The sequence below is a fragment of the Copidosoma floridanum genome, unplaced genomic scaffold (assembly GCF_036245765.1).
Source record: "Copidosoma floridanum isolate Cflo_tuat_1 unplaced genomic scaffold, Cflo_Japanese_pri ptg000020l, whole genome shotgun sequence".
Taxonomy (NCBI): domain Eukaryota; kingdom Metazoa; phylum Arthropoda; class Insecta; order Hymenoptera; family Encyrtidae; genus Copidosoma; species Copidosoma floridanum.
Window position 1 is genome coordinate 27,019,192 of NW_028321897.1, and position 18,474 is coordinate 27,037,665.

An 18,474-nucleotide genomic window follows, 5' to 3' on the forward strand; every position below is an offset into this window, starting at 1 on the left:
TCGATTTTTACCAGGACAACAATAAGCAAAATGGGTGCAAAAAAAAAGAAACCCTATGGTACTACGGTAGTGATGCAGACACCAAGTTTTTGTGGACTCGCAGCTGCAAGTGTGTGTGTGGATGAGAGACTTCATTGTATTGAACGTGTTACGATATTAGCCAATAAATGTAAAAATTCAATTACCTAATAAATAGTTTGATTGCCAAAGAGTACTGATACAGCTGAAAAAATTAATGACTCAATAATACAAGATGTTGTACAGAAAAATTCGTGTCAATTTAAAGAAATTGTAAAAGAAAAGTTACTGTCTCCTACCGACAACGTATTTTTGCAACATTTTTTTGAAATTGTTTTCTTGAAGTTAACAAATATGTGCGTAAAAATATTTGTAAAGGAAGTAGGGTCCAAGTTGCGGAATGAATAATTTTTATGTACAGGAAGATATAAATAAATTTTTTTTCATTTATAACTTAAATATTTCTAATTTTTAGTTTTTTTTTTTTATGTCTATTTTTCCCAAGACAACTTACTCTAATACAATCATACAGAACTGCATCCCATAAACAGTAATCTGTATAGCTTCTCTAAGGGCATACTGCATTACATATGACTTTCCATCCCTCACCCCCTTCATATATTAGAGTTTTCCTCGTAATCAAGAAATTTTATAGCCGTTTGACTCCGATATTTCCCATAATTTCTTTTATCTACTTAATACATCTTATCTTATTTCTCAACCCTCTTTCTTTTGGTTAGAAGCGTTATTTTGGCCCTTTTCCCTCACAGTGTACTATCGCTAAAACCAACAGTTTTTTTCACGGAAACTATAAAACAAAAAATAGCTCTCTTTCTCTTCTGAGATCCTGATTTTCTCACACTACAACTAGATCTGGTGCTAGAGGATAATAACCTCAAGTAAGGAGCATATAATTTTCGGTTGGTATGAACACCCCTCTCAAACATACCTCTTACATAGATCTACTGTCGTGATACTCCAGCGCTTCTTTTTCTCCTCCATCAATAAACAAAAGAACTACCATATGTCTTGGACACCACCTTCCACCGATATCAAATATGCAAGGGAGGCAGGATCACTATAAAAGTCAATTAAAATCACTAGTCAAAGTAAATCACTATAGGAATTCCCCAGCTAGGGGACCCTCTACTTCCTCTCTGCCACTCCCCCTTCAACAGCATGACCAAACACTCACCCCAGATCCCAACCACTGGCACCAAACAGTGACCTCAGAGGTATCCAGTCCCTCAGACCTAACTAGTAAGTAGATTTCTATGATGTCATTGTTTTGCACCATAATTAATGCCTGTTAAGCACACTTGACGATTACAATACGACACTGAAACGGAAAGAAATTCTTTTCTAGTTCATTAATATGCATGTAAGACTTTTTTATAACGAGCCTTGATAGTCATCTGCCAACAGCTTTTACAAGGATTTTTCTTGTTTTCAATAAATTTTGTAAGGTTATTAACTGTGAGAAATTACTAACCTAAGAATCTGATGACTTTTCTATGAACGAGTATATAAGTGTATGAATACTTAGATTTCACATGTATTCAGTACAGAATTTAACGTTTTTTATGTCCCTTATTCTTACCTCCCTTATTCTTTTCCCATAATTAGCATCCCTTTCCCCAAGTATGCGAGTCTTTTGTGCTGGCCCCTTGCAAAGTTCCCCTTAGACGACTAGATCCATCCACCCTACTTTTAAAGATTGACAGTAGCTTAACCCAATGAACTGGCCAGGTATTGGCTTTGCGTTCAAAAAGAAAGCCCCTGGAGATCCAGGTGTCTCTAGAAAAATGGTCTATTTATTTCAAAAAATTGAATTAGTGGTGATTTGGATTCATTCCTTAAAAAAAAAAAAAGAAAAAAGGAGAAAAAAATTTCAATAATTTTCGATGAGATTCGAACTTACAATTCCTAGAGTTTCTTCGGCTCGAAGGAAATACGACGCTAACCACTTAGCCATCGAAGCTCTTACTTGACAATATAGTTTTTGAGCTCAAATTCTATAAAACTTAAAAAATATCATGCACTTCTTTTCTAATAATTATTAAAGCCGTAAGACCAACCTAATAGAAGCTAATATTATCATTCTTATTAGAATTAACTGCAATAATATTAACCTTAACTCTTCTTATTGTAACGATTATTTATACACTTAAGTATGTTTATTATTATTTTTGAGTATCGATTATAAGGTGATACAACAAGGTATGCAGCGCTACTAATTACTTTTTTCATAATTATAATTACACAAAAAAGCAGGTGTGGGTCGCACCCAACGGAAAGATATTCTCAGATATGTCGATCTAGGGTTCCGTAGGTTGAGTGACACTGACGTTAATTTTCGTTAGGAAGGTAACAGCGCTGACAGCAGCCTCTGTCGATAAAAAAGGCATCGGAGATATCCTCTTGTGATACATAGGTTTCTGTCTTCGGATAACAAACTCTATATGTGCTCTGCTGTCTGCTATAGCAATGAGGAGTGTTTGTTGGCAGTAAAGGTGTAGAAAAATACCAAATTTATATCTATTTTATGTTTTGAATGGATATTGATTTATCTTAAAAAGGAAAAAAAAGCGATGTAAAAGTAATACATAGAATGATTATACTCTGTATCGGTAGGTCATGTTGTGGAATGCATTTTTGTTTAAAAAAATATGATTTGAAAATACCATTGCAATTGAAGTAGTTCATAGATAAAAAAGTTAACTCTAGGTCTCATACCTGTTTGTGATTGGAATGGTTTCTTATTTACCTAGAAGAAAGGATGAAGACAGCATATTTTCAGATGAGTATTTTTGTGTAAAATTATGTTTTATAAAAATGTATGAGCCTTAGAACCATTTCTTTGTAGGAATATTGTTTTTTTATTTTTGTAGCTTACATGTGTTTTCAGCTAATACCTTAATCTATGGGCTTACTTTCCAGAAGACGGATTGTTTGTTGACGAGGTTTTCATTCAGATGCCACCTCATTTCTCAAGAACCATACAGCCATCTGAAGTAATCGCTGCCCCAGCAGAAGTGTTAATTGTTGATGATTGCATTTAATTCAAAATAGTCCCAAAGATGACACTTGGATAAACTGAATTCCTCGACAAGTCTTAACTAAAGTTTACATTCAACTAGATATTCCTTCGCAGCATGGACCAGTTTTTACAACAATGGACTTTACTATAATTTATAATCAATTTACTTTAATAATAGGCTGATTCTTGTTGAAGGGACAGCAGCATTATGTGATCCAAGAGTGGTTTGGTATACTGGAGACTACTTGTTAAGTACTTAGGTATTAACCAATTTGTTCGACCACACCAGTTATACGAGAAATAGTGGTTTTCTTCTTTGTAAAGGATATAAAGAAGCCAAGTTCATTAAGACACAAGTTTTATTGACATTTTATAGACAAAAAAAAAAAAAGTATAATAAATTTACAAAAAAATATCTAAAATAAGTGAACACTGTTAAACTAGGTAAAATAAACTGTGACTAATGTTTATGTGTCAATAAAAATAAATCTTATAATGTATATGTAAGCTATTAGCTTTAACGATCCCTTCTATCCTGTCATTCATGGAGTTGCTGAGATTCAAAAATAAATTAAGCTTATTTTGCAGCGCAGTCCATGAATTTCTGCATCTATCTAAAAGATCCTGATTATTTCTAATCTGGCTTGGATACCACTCTTGAGTCATGATGGGCCATATATTCTTGATCTAGTTAAGATCGGGAGAAGTAGGTGAACGTGGCAGCTGTACTAGTCTTGGGTGATCTTGGTACCATTGATGCACAATCCGAACTGTGTGAATTGGAGAATTGTCACGAAAAAATGCGCGGGGGGGCTGTGGGGGGCAGTGGGGGGTTTCGGAAAAAACTGCGATATGTCAAAATAAGAGGAAGAATGACAGGTTTTTACCTTATTTTGTGGGAGGGGGCAGTGGTGGGTGAATGGGGGGCTGTGGAGGGTTGTGTGGAATGCCCCACCGAGATAACTATATAATATTAGAAGATATAAATGCGAACGTATATGTATTATACGACTTGCATAATACAATACAAATATAATATCTAATTATTATATACTTTTCTATATAGCTATAATAATGCGGTTAGTACTTTACAAACAAGAGAGGAAAAAGAGACAGAGAGCCGAGCCAAGCCAAGTTTAACCGAAGATCGGCCGTGTTCTTCGATTCCTTTTACTCTCTTATTCGCACACTCTCCTGTACAGTATACTATGTACGCAATGTATATCTATATTTTTCGTTATGCTTTTTCGTTACGGTCACCACGCAACACTTACGTTTACTCACCACGCTCACGTGGGCCTATACATGTAAAATACTAAGATTGTAAGACTTTCTGTGACTCTGTAAAGCATTGCACTGCCAAGCATGACAGTTTAAAAAAAACTGGTGTGCTTCAACTTAAAAAAATTTAGATGATATCAAAAAATTAGACTATCGACGTCATCAGAAATACTGTATTAGATATTTTTCTGAGGCTCAGAAATGAATGTTATAAGGTTTAAATTTTTATGTGTAATGTTGCTATCAAATACCCTATGACCAGTTCAAATTTTGTAATATGTTAACTTCAAAGTTTTGAGAGTTTTATCCAAATAGTTCAATATTATTTTCGTAATTTTGCTACTAGTACAAATTTTCTTTATTAAAAAATGCAATGTTGAGCTTCAAAAGTTAGAGTTCGAAGTCTCATTTGTATTTTATGGTTATTATTGTACAAAAAAACTATTCAATATTTTATGACGATCAAAAAAACTTTGGTCTATCACACTGACTAGTATTACTGTCATTTTACTTTTTTAGGGAATGACAAGTCAAAACCTCTGAACTACGACAAAAATTACACAATGTTAAATGTACATTCATAGAACTATAGTTAAAAAAAAAATCAGGACTTTGATTTAATTATTAAAAATAAAGCTGCAAAAATTATTTAAAAAAATTTATATATAGTTACCCAAACTTTTTGAGACTTATGCGATGGTAATGCACCTTTTGAAAACGAACAAACTGCTTAAGGGCATTACTTTGGACGAATTATTTCCGTGGTTAAAATAAATAATGAGAAAAGAACTTACAAATGTTCACATGTATGTCCATTATTAACAAATTTTTAATTAAAAGTTAATCATCACTTATACATTGTTAAATTCCTAAAACCATTATTTAAAATTGAAAATGGTAATTAAAAGTCACACTATATCCAAAAAAAACTGTTTACAAAAAAAATCTATGTTAAACAATATTTCGTTTGAAGTTTCATTCCAATTAGAATATTGTTGCTTAAATATCACATATTAAACACACATGATTCTTAAATAACAAAATTTAAAACTTCGTTGGAGGAACAATTCATAAGAGACTAACACTTTTTAAAGTGTTGATAAGACAAAATATAAAAATGATAAAAAATCTGATTATAACATTGACATTAATTTTCCAACGAAAGTTATGCCCCCAAACCCACAATATACAGTGAACTCCACATTACATGCACATACAATAGGAGCATTATTTAAGTTTTTCTATTTTTGTTCCAACGCCAGCCAATATTCGAGTTTTGCCCAGATGCGTGCTAGATAAGTGCCTCTCCTCTCATCTTGTTGATAGCGAGCCGCCCTTTAAATTTCTTCGATATTTTTTATCTTCCTTCTTTTGGCAGGCCCCTTTTGTCCTCTAGGGGATAAGTTCTAATGGACCTATCTCATTTAGGGAGGTTAATTTTTAGTTAGTAGGTACACCGGGTGAATCCTACTTTAACAAAGGAATAGCCAGATGAGTGTGTATGAATATTTTTTCTTTCCCACTACTGTAAACAAAAAGTAGTAATGCACCAAGGAAAAAAAAGTGTAAAATTTCTTTCTAGGTGTAAGTAGTTACCCAAAACGATGATGAGAATAGCAACTGTGCAGAAGATATCAATATACTTTTCTTAAAAGCAGTAAATGCAATTTTCTACCCAGGAGGAACGTTGTACTTTGCTTTTTAAGAATAGGAAAACAAAGTCTTACTTTCAGTAGGGGTATAATAAGAAATCGGTTTGTACTAGAAAACACGTTTATTTGTATAATACTCTTTTACAGATAGTTATATAATACTTTCTTACTGTGTAAGTACTCAAACAATATTTACAAAAAGTTAGAGCTAGGAAAGGATTTGCAGAGAGATACTGTAATATAGTAAAACGTTTTTTGTGTTTTCTGTGAATGGCATTTTAAAATTAAAAAACCAACATCCATGAATAATTTGTATTTATTATAAACAAAAATTATGATTTCGTTTTCCAAATTTTCATTTTTAATGAAATAAGTTATACATATCCAAAACTGTATTAGGGTTTTAAAATTATACGCTTTAATACTTAATATGTAGTGAGTGCAAACAATAATAAACATATAAAAATTAGGAACAACTCAGTCATTTTCTTGTTATTTTTATTTATCACTTCTAGTACGATCATAAATCAGTTTTTATCATTTTAATTTTAATTTACATGCAATTATAACGTTCTTGGTGCTCTGAGCTTTAAATTTCATAACAAGGGATTCATCATGTACAAAATTATGTTTTTTTATGTCTTGATATGGTATGATACAAATACATGCATCAATTTAAAGTAGCAAAAAAAGATTAAATTTTTCCTTATATTTCTTGTGTTGTTTATGGTATGCGCTCTTATATTTCTTATATTGTTTATCAGGTACGATAACTTAAACATACGCTACAGACTGGCGTTGGCTCAGTGGTAAGCGTGCTTGTTAGTGATACAACACTGTTCTAAGGGTCGTACGTTCAATTCCAAGTCGACTGAGTTAGTGAGTGAAGGTTTTTCCAAAACTGTTGTCACCATATAAGTTCCTATGCAACCCTGGCTGTTTTGGGGCGAGTTTTTCTGTGGAACTTTTTTTCATAGAAATTCCAGAGTTTTTTCCTTGCCTCACAGGTCTTCAGGCCTGAGTAAATGTGAGACAATGTTGAGGTGTCAGGGCTATACGTAGGGATTAGTGGACCTGATGCAAGACAGGGATTGCTGGTTTTATCAGTGAAGAGTGGTCCCTGAAACATGGGGATTCTTTGAAGATGCTAATCAGCCTTGATTCAACGCTTTGACAGAAAGCGCTGGCTTAAACAGTGAGAAGTGGACATCTTTTAATATGGAGTCTTCTCCGCGGAAAGGCTTCACAGTGGCAAAGTAGATCCGATGCACCGTTAATGTAGAGCGTGTCAATATATAATATCAATAAGTTAAGAATTGGGTGCAACAATACACCCTCACTCATAGGTGGTAAGTTGGTGGCCCCGGAATACGTACGCATTACAGATATTACTTGCAATCTATAATTATGTGCTTTAAAAAAAACTATGCGATTATAAATATCGTAAGTTTATATAATGAAATGAATAAACAAATTAGCCTTTGGTTACGACGGTGTCATTTTTTTATACGTTACAAAATGAATTTTTTTTTTAATGCAATATAAACTATAATTTGTTTTCAAAACTCTTAAAGAAATTGTACATAAAAAATTTAATTTCAAAAAGTTACAAGAAAGCTATGTCTAATCGTGATTTAACAGTAATGTAAATTTCAAAATAAAATTTTACGTAAGGTATACCACATTTGTGCGTGTCAGGGTTCACAAAAGTTACTCAGGTGTTAGTTTGGCTTCACAAAAGTGGTGTGAGGGTGGTGAAAAATGTAGTAAAGGAGTGGGGGTGGTGAATATTAAAAATATTTGTGCAGGCAGCAGTAGGTGGATATGTGTGTGCGAGAAGGGGTTGTTGTGGAGTTAATAAAGGGCTGCTGGGGTTAGATCTAAGTCATAACAAAAATCTATATAACACAAAATGAAATAAAAATGTTTTATAAATATAGAAAAGCTTTACTCGTTAACCTTTTATAACGACACACGCATACGTAATACAATTACATATATTTGTTTTTTTTATTTATTACAAAAATTATGTATCCCCCCAATTCTACCAAGAGCCCCATGCTTGTACTAAGCACGTAACCTATCTTTCACGTGTCATAAGGTGTGTGCACGTTATAAATTATTTTTAAAAATGTCCACAGACACCACATCTTTCACTACCCCCACACCATTTTTTGAAGCCACTCTAATATCCGACTAACTTTTATGGACCCTAAATCTTACAAATGTGTATACCATACATAAAAGTGTATTTCTAAATCTATGTTAATGTTAAATCACAATGAGATATAACTTCCTCGTCATTTTTTCAGATTAGATTTTCGTAATTAATTTTTTCTAAAAGTTTTAAAAATAATTTAACATACACATGTACGTATATAAGTAGATATTACTTGTTTGTAATATATACTCTCATAGTATAGTATAAGTATGCAGACGTCATTCAAAAGAACCTTAAAATCATATCCAATTAAATGTATGTATTTGAAAAAAAATTAATCTTGTTACATACAAAACAATAAAACAGTTTTAGAATAAGGTTTATTTGTTTATTTATTTCAGAGAATAAATTTACGATATTTATAATAGGATAGTCTTTCTTAACGCATATATTTATAGATTGCAAGTAATATCCAAAATGTGTACGTGTATGTTTTTCTTTTTTTTTTCTACGAATAACCGCGACAGCCAATAGGCTGTACCGTCAATAGACCTAGTTGCTGGGGCCACCAACTTACTACCTATGAGTGAGGGTGTATTGTTGCACCCAATTCCTAACTTATTGATAGCATACCTAATCACATCATATGAACACAAAGTATGTGTCTTCGGTGAAGCACCTTGCCAGTCAAACTGACACTCTCTACACCAATCGTGCATTGGATTCACTTTGTCACTGTAAAGCCTTTCCTTGGAGAAAACCCCATCGTTAAAAATGTCGACTCCTCACCAGTTAAGGCAGTGATCTCTGCTGAAGTATCAAATTAAGGCTAACAAGCATCCCTGGAGAAGCCCCATGTTTCAGGGACCACTCTTCACCGATAAGACCAGCAATCCCTGTCTTGCATTAGATCCACTAATCCCTACTTATAGTCGTAACACCCTAACATTGTCTCGCATTTACTTAGGCCCGAAGACCTGTGAGGCAAGAAAAAAACTCTGGAATTTCTATGAAAAAAAATCTTCATTAATTACATAAGTGGCATGAAAGTGCACTGAGTTACCTGTTAAGAACGCGTTATTACTTAATTATTAATGTATTTACTGACAGTGTGGCAAGTAAGCTGATGAAATCACGTCATTAGAGATTTTTGTTATTATTGTTGTTTTTTTTATAAGTTAGAAAGTCCACACGCACACTGAATTATTTGTGTTAATGCAATTAATTGATTACTTTATTTATTATGTAATTGAACTTTAGTGCTCAAAGTAACCAGACTTAAGGCGCTTGTGAAATTATTCATGGCTCTATTTGTCATTTCTGTGGCACATTAACACACTGATTATTGTCAATCTCTTGAACAGCTGTACCGTTAACGTTTTATTAATTGTTATCTTGTGACTAGCACAAAGGAGATTATTTATACAGAATACTGTTTGAAATATTTAAGTTATTGATTATTATAATGCAGTATATCTTGTTCACGCTTAACAGTTTAATTTTTGTCAAAACCTATACATCTTTAAGTGGATGCAACTGTTTACTGAATCAACCTTCATATTATTGGTCATAGTATATTGTAAACAGTTTGTAACAAATGATCTTAGTTTTGAATAGCGTATAATGAATAATACTGATATTTGTCAACACTGATGAATGATCTACATCTGCTGCAGGTGCCATGGATCTTGTTGGTTCAATTTTGATGTCACCTATGAATCGTCATCCTCCTATAAGTCGAGGTCATTGATATTGTGTATTGTATTGTATTTAGATTTCAGGGTTCTTATGTATCTTATATTCCTAGTCTCTACCTCCCTAGTTCTTTCTTCCGTCAGTATCCTTCTTTTTAAGTATATAAGTCTTTCGTGCAGGCTCCTTAACTTAAAGGTAATGCTAAAAACATAAGAAATCAAAAATCTTCTTAGATTTTCACAGAGTAACAAAAATATTGAGGTGCACAAATAGGGACGGATTGGTCAATTTGTAAACATAATAATAAGATCTTATTATATTTTATCTGTATTATTTATAAAAGTTTAATTTTTATCAGACTCAGGTAATAGCTGATGATAAATGTTAAAAATAATGCTTCAAGTAGTAATGATATCAAGTATTTATTGAAATAAATAACATTCGACGTTTCGGACTATACAGTAATAAAGACAAGGTACAAGTTTTAATCGTTACATAGGTGACCATGTGTAGCACACAAGATGGTAAGCTGGCGAAAATTTTTGCGAACACACATATATATATATATACATATTGAAATCAATTTACAGAACTTACCTTCAGATCTCGCTTTTAAACATTTTTATTTTTAATCCTAATATAATACTGTTATATTGGCTTGCTCCCAAATTACGCTTAATCTTTGCGAGAAAATACACTGACCAATAGTGAGAAAATGTCTTGTTCTGTGAAATTCTCAATTTCTGTGTCAAATCATTTATTATTTGGTTAGTTATTCGCAACAACCTTACTAATAGTTAAGTAGTAGACATCGTAAACTACTGGCTTCATTGTACTCACGGATACATTTAACCTCATGTTTTTTTATGTATTAACCACAATGTAATTACAACCACTTACAAACTAAAAATAAAACAAAAGATGTAATATTGTATGTTAATCAACCAATAAAAAAGAATTTTTTTTATTACAGGGCATTGACCAATTACCTAACGATGTTACATCACTAATGAGATTGGCTATAGATTTACCTCCAATTGCTCGAACTACTATCTCTGGAGGTCTCGCAATCATCGGCTTTTTTGTACTTATTGGTGCACTTGCTTGCTTAACACGGGCTGCCAGTCGACAAGAAAAACTTCATTTAAGCAATCCACTACCAATTAGGTCTGTTAAAGACGAAAATAGTTTAAAAACAGCTACACAAAGTCCACCTGATAAAAAATTAAGTGGTTATAAATAACATTATTTTTATTTTTAGAATGAAAACTTATGTAGATATGAAAAAATTAAACTTTATTTAATTACTAAGATATTAAAATACCAAAACTAACTATTTTTTTAACTGCTGTAGTTATACTTAGGTTTAAATGTAATTTTTTTCTCTTTTTGAGTATTGTTAAAATTTTTTAAGGCATTTTTCTATGATAAGTGTTTGGAAATCCTCAATCTATAGAGAAATGACATAGAATTAATTAATTTCATAACACTGTATTATTCTACTATAATTGTTTACTACACTCCAACTTATGATAATTAAAAACATAATAATTTGATACCGTCTTCTTCATTACTATGGTGATAGTCACCTAAGTAAGTTTGACACAATTTGACGTAAGTATACTGTCATTGGTGAGCTTGTGTAAAAATAACGTAGAGTCTGGATGTGCAACATGTACGCTAAAGAAAGGCAGACGTAGGCTTCCCAAGTTTCTCAACTTCTGATACAAGAATTGCGTAAAACATGTGGTTTTCTAGGGTGGAAAAGTCATGTGTTTTACATGCATACTAACTAACGGCATATGTATCACATTTTGCTAAAGTTAACAGCATTATTATATTATGCAATCAGTGCATCCAACTTGTGTTGAAACAGTAAATCAGTCAATTGATTAAAGTATATGAAAACTAACTTAAAGCATAAGAAAATGAAAATTATTAAAAAATATAATTGTTTTTAATATAATGTAATTATTATGTGTCACTAAAAAACCTGGATAAAAATCACAATTTCTTGACTTTGATTTCAATATTAATCTGCATTATTTCATATTGTACATATCAACTGTATTTTAATCATTTAAATGATAAATAATGATGTTGTTAAGACAAAGTTTACACTCGGGTTACCCTGAGGTGCAAAGCCAGCCGCGAGACACGTAATCACATTGTAGCCAGATTTTTCTGTTAAAAAGTTGACCTGGTGAGGAATCAAACCCTTGCTTCATTAGATCAGCTGTACCTTATCATGACTTCTTACCAATTCAACTACAACTGGTAGTTATATTTGATTTTATATGGGTTCAATACGTCCGTATAACTCTAGTGGTACGTCCTGAATTAATTTTGTATAGGTAAATACTTACAATACTTGTATTTGAAGAAGGTTTCACTTACCTAGTATTGCAAACCTGAATCGAGTGATGCGTTCTTCAAACTGCTTACTGGTAAAAATTTCAAGATATTAGAGCTCAAAGTAAGCTCTTTGAACATATATACTCAATATAATTATACTACGAGTTATTAACTACAATCTGAACCAAAAGTGTCAGATATGACAAGTATATAGATCTTATGAACTACAACTTTATATTTCCAATTCCCTTATCAAAAAATAAGGAATCTGAATTGAAATTCAAATAGTTTTAGTAAAAGGTATGATACTGTGTGTGCTTTTAATAGTTCAAGGGAAGATCATAGATGTACTAAAATAGAGCACGCCAGGAAACAAATTTCAAGACATGTGGAGACAGAGTGTTCGTTGCCAGCGAGTCTGCCTGTGTTTTTGTCAAATTTCGTTAGTATGGTGTATAACTTTTAGATAAAGTTTGTGCAAGTTGGTGCTATGCACGAGTTGGTTTAATAACGAGAGAAGAAGACTCGTAGGCAGACTTCTCTTTTGCTTCACGTATCGTTGCCACTTCCAAACTACTAGGGTTCTAGCATGTTTTATTCTAGTGTTTCTAGGGGAAAGATGGGCAGCCATATAAGATTTCTTACTTGAGAAAATTACGTGTAGTTTGCATATGAGTAGTTGTTGCACCACTTTGGCCAGTCACAACAAATCCCCACCACCTAGATAGTAGCTTTCCATGATAAACAAAGATGAGGAATGTGAGGCCAGGAACATACTCCCCTCACAGTTGGCTTCTCCTTCGAACTTTATGCGTAGAGACAAGGCTCCCCCACTTCTTAGTTACTAGAGCAGTTAAAATTTCTCTCTCGATTAGTATAGGTATTCTTACTAATACATAAAGCAAAGTCGCTAAAACCGTTGTAATCGCTAACCGCGAAAACTACTGAACCGATTTTGCTGAAATTTTGCATACCGATTCTTGACACTTCCTAGATGTTTTTAGTATAGTTTTTATCTTGAAAAATTTAATAACAATAGCAATAAATAAGCTCAAAATTTTGAAGAAATAATCCAACTTTTCACTTTAGTTCAGTAGGATCCACTAGGTGGTGTTGACATAAAATCGAGGCTACCTGCAACAGAATGAAATAAGTTTGGTTATAATAGGTTGGAGCATCTCAACAATTTTTGTAGTCGTCTGCCGGCAGTTCATCAAGCTGCATCGAGAATGTAGATGATAGTCGTGCGGCTGGATATCCCAGTTACCGACGACACTCTTCTCTAATGGGCAAATGACCTAGGTCTTCATCCACCCTGAATTTCTAGGATTGACCAGTGCCACCAATAAAAAGAAATTAAAAGAAAAAAAAAAAATGAAAAAATTATAAAGGAAAAAAAAACAACAAACTAGGGGGTATTAATGGATCATGGGACCCACGGTAAGAACAAAGTTCTTTAAACATGAGATGGGTATAGACACAATTTCTTAGGTAACAAGGGGGTTGCCAGACCCACAGGAAGAACGGAGCTCTGTAAACGTTAGTACTGCATTCATGTTGTTTACTAAAATAAAAACTTGAAAAACGAATGAAAAAAAAAAACAAAAAGTAGTTTAGTACTCACGATGGTTCAACTTCGTGAGTACTGTATTTATGCACAACGTTCTCACGAAGTTTAACTATCGTGAGTACTAAACTACTTTTTTTTTTTTTTTTCATTCGTTTTTCAAGTTTTTGTTTTAGTAAGCAACATGAATGCAGTACTAACGTTAACAGAGCTTCGTTCTTTCTGTGGGTCTGGCGACCCCCTTGTTACCTGAGAAATTGTGTCCATACCCATCTCATGTTTAAAGAACTTCGTTCTTACCGTGGGTCCCATGACCCATTGATACCCCCTAGTTTGTTGTTTTAATTTCCTTTATTATTTTTTCATGTGTTTTTTTTTCTTTTAATTTCTTGTTTTTTTTTTTTCTTCACTTCTTGTTGTATTCTTTTTTTTTCATTTCTTTTTTTATTTTTTTTATATTTCATTTTATTACATTTTTTTCACTTTTTAGTATTTCCTTTATTTAATTTCTTTTTTTATTTTCATATTTAATTTTTTTTTTCATTCCCCTTTTTATTTAATTTTTTTTCATTCCATGGTACTTATTCATGTCTTTTGTAATTTTATTTTATGTTATATTTATGTTTCATTTCATCAATTTGAAAAAAAAATTTTTTTTTCAACAAATACATAATTGAATTTATTATTAGTGAACACATTTAAAAATAGAATGTTATTGTTCACGCCAATCATGAACTTTTAATTCTCTTTCCATTTTCTAATTTTCTTTAGCACAATACGTTAAATGCAATAGTTATATTTCCTGGAATTGTAATAGCTTTATCATTGCTTTATCATCTAAAAGTAACACTTATCAATTTTATAACTTTAACTTTATATTCATACATACTTTAATTTCAGAACTTATATTTTCTTATCTTATCTCTCTTTTTCTACTCTGACTCATATAACGACTACAGTGTATATTTATATAGTTAACTTTAGTTATTCTCTCCGCTGTTATTGTAATAAATCAGATACGTCTCAACAAGCAAAGAGCCAAGATCAATTGTGCTCTGAGCTCTGCTAACCGCTATTGTAAATACATACGCTATTAAATAAACACTATTTAAACTACTACCACTCAACAGTTTATTGATCCTCAGTAATTCCCGAACAATCGATATTAAGATCCTCACGTTCGTCAAGCATTTTTTGCTTGAATGTAACAGTTATAGTTACGAACCACACCATAAGTACAAGAAACCGAGTTACTACAGTCGGAAGCGCTCGTAGCAGAGTGGGCAGGGCACTGGACTCACATGCAGGAGGTCGAGGGTTCAAATCTCTTTATTGGAAAAAGTTTTTTTTTTTTTTTTTTTTTTTTAGAAATGTAAAAGAAAATAATTCAAAATCAAATAGAAATTATTGTGGAAAAATAAAATTAAAATTTGTTTAAAAATTAACTGCTTGGGAGTGTGAGGGGGAATGGTGGGTTAAGGTGTGCAGAAGAGTAACATGGCACGGTTGGCAGATATACATATATAGTGGGGAGAGGGAGAGTGTATAGAGAACAGTAGGCGAGGGGGACGAGGTAAGCGGGGAAACTTGAGAGGAAGAAACTCCGGGTAAACCACTTTCGTTTCAAAAAAAAAATCTGTTGGTTTTAAAATTCCAGCCCCCCCGAGTAACGCGACATAAAGAACTTCGTTCTAAAAATTATTCTAACCGATAACGTCTCCACTGGACTACCAGGAGACGTATCTACCTAGAGGACGACCTGCTCCAATACTTCACAGTTAAGTGGCCGTTCCACCATCCTGCCTGGTGCCGTCAAAGAATTTTTGGCTACAAATGTAAGCCAGGAAAGATAGCCCTGAGGAGCATGGACAGCCACAACGGGTTCTTTCTCAGTGGTCGTGTCCCCAACGACATACCCACATTTTTCTGACTAACGATGAGCAGTTTATTATCTGGGGAACGACCCGAAGATGATATATTATTTGATCAGTGGCGTACCTCCTTCCATCACGATAGTCTCCATGCATAGAGACTTTGAGGGTAAGAGTCAAGCTATCCACAGCCAGCTCTTAATCCTCAAGAATAATAATAATGAATAGCTAGAAGTTTCACCGCTGGCCCTTTTTAGGGCCATTATAAGTATTTACGTTCCTTACTTAACCATCAATCTCATCGTTTCTTTTAAGGGTCACCTCAGTTTAAACTACCTTGCCAACAAATAGATTTTTACTACAATTTTCGAAAGCGATTCGTAGACTAAAAGATTATGACTAAAGACGGCCACTATTGAACCAAGTCAGTCATTCACTGGCAACCGTCACGAGCGGATTTGTCCTTCGTAAGGCTGGAAACCCCAGTGACCGACGACCCTATATAACCCTCTCGACTCTAAGCATTCAACCAGGAATCACCAATCCTCTTCAAGGTCTGCGCTAGGCGAGCCCAACAGCTATGAAGAGAAAAAAAACTTGAGCCAATGGGTCAGTCTCTAACGGGCAAGCATGACAAACGAATCTCCCCATCTTAAATCACCAAAACAACTGAGTCTGCAAAAAAAGTGCTTTAGACACCGTCTTCGACGTTATACCAGAAGACGTTGGGAAAGCTCTGTACAACTAGTTCCAAAGCTTTGGACCTTGTAATTTTTCTTCCGATCAGTCTGGTGCTTCAATAGGAGGCCAGAGAAGATCTCCCTGAGGTATCTAGGCAGTCACGTTTGCTGGAAACTTTAGTCAAAAAAGAGTTTACTCATGAAACTCACCGGTCTTTTTTAGGGCCATCGGACGTCGAACGACCTTGCCAAAAAATATATTACAACTTAAGAAAGTTGACAGAAATTTAGGGGTCACAAAAGTCTTAAGCATGCCAAAAGTCACAAGAGGGTGAATTGGAAGAAAAACTTCAAATGTTCCTAATAAATACAATTTCAGGCGTCAAGAAACTAACGCAGAAAATTTATCCAGATTGGAACAGCAGCGTCAAAATCAACAATTAAGGAATCAATTACGTGAGAGATCAGCTTTTAATTGCATCCTCAGAGTAATCTTTTACATCTTTTAGTTTTTTAAATAAGTAGATAATATATTCGTATTTTTGTGGCGATAAAAGTTGTAGAGATTAAGTTCCAGCTCTGGTTGTGAAGTTGTAAGATAAGATAAAAAAAACTTCTTTAGTAAATATTTTTTAGGCATTTTAAATCTTAACAGCTTCAAAAAATAGCCCCTTTCGTAAATTATACGAAATAAACTGCAAATCAATGGCCCCCTATGGCCCACGATTATTTTGTGGCATAAGGAAAGCATGGTACTTTTCAGCACAATTGTATTTTTTTTTTATTTTTACAGCATATAATTTGTCCGAATAAACTGTATGGATTCTAAACAAATTTGTTTTTAATAAGAAGATTTTTATTTTGAGAAGAGTCAGGAATATGTGTAAAATTTCTAACTGAAAACGTCTCATGTTACATGTCATCACACTACGGTGTTTCATTTAGTTAGATGGGGAGCCGCTAGTCTTTTTATAATAATAAGTTTTTCTAATAGGAAGAGTGCAAAATATTTTTTAATTTTATTTTATTTTATGACGTCAAAATAAAATGTAATTTATATGGAAGTAGAGTCAATTCTACGTAAGTAACAACAAAGGTAAGTATGTTTGATTATTCATTTTAAGAATTCAAAGCCTCTTCAAGTACAATCGTACAAAATGACGCAATATTGTGAATATAATCGCATACATATTTTTTTTCTCAAATATTTACACTTCGTCGTATCTATAGACATTATTTTTTTATACACACTCTCTAAATCTAAATGATTGATACCTCTTACAGTTTTCTTTACAATATCAGATCTATAGTAATTAATTTGTGTTTCATACATATTACAACCTTTTTCTCAAATATAATATAAAAATTTTCGCACAACAGTAGGCATCAAATTCGATAAATCACTTAATAGACGTAAATTACAATCAATGCACTTAACAATCAGTTCGCTTGATTGGTCACCTTTTTTAGATCTAAACAACGATGGTATTGCTTTGTGACACTACCACTCACACCTTGTTTTCGTCCTTCCTCAAGCTCAATAGCCTTATCGTTATAAATTAAAGTAAACTCTAGGGACCCGTTGGAGCCACAAATTTTGATGTCCTGCAAGTTGCTGTCGTTCGTAGTAAAATACTTCTCAATGTCTGTAAATACCAATTTAAATTCGTTTCAATCTGAAATTTTAAAAGAAATCCCTTCAAAACCCGTGGCTAATAGAGGAACTACAGGCTCTTCATCGTTGTCAAGTAATTCCTTATATTCCAGATCAACTACGGCTTTTGTGATAAATAATTTATTTAACCCATAAAGTTTGAAAAAAATCTGCAGGTGTGACTGTTGATACTGCTTTATGCTTGAGAGATCGATTGCTGCCGACTTCCTAACCTTCTTTTTCTGAAACTCCATTTTTATGTAAAATTGTATTGACAGTGTAACAATCAGTTAGTGATTAACGACTAATCCGACTATGATACTAGTCGTAGCTTTAAAGAGAAAGTGTTAAAGACGTTTAGAGGTACTAATCTACGTTGTAGCATAAAAAATTGCGTTGACAACACATCCAGGACAACGTTGATTAAAAGAAGTATAATTATGTATCGCACGCGGATAAAAACGTTGAAAATGAGATTTTTTACAAAATATAAACGTTCA

At 33.1% G+C, this 18,474-nt stretch overlaps 1 protein-coding gene across 1 annotated transcript in view; it reads left to right on the forward strand.

Moving 5' to 3' along the window:
- emp (epithelial membrane protein) overlaps positions 1-11,158 on the forward strand; it is a 469,800-nt gene extending 458,642 nt beyond the window's left edge. Inside the window, exon 6 of the mRNA XM_089593788.1 lies at positions 10,821-11,158. Within this exon, the coding sequence (XP_089449914.1) occupies positions 10,821-11,090 (270 nt within the window). The 3' untranslated portion in view covers positions 11,091-11,158. The remainder of the gene's footprint in view (positions 1-10,820) is intronic.
- Positions 11,159-18,474: the final 7,316 nt, after the last annotated feature.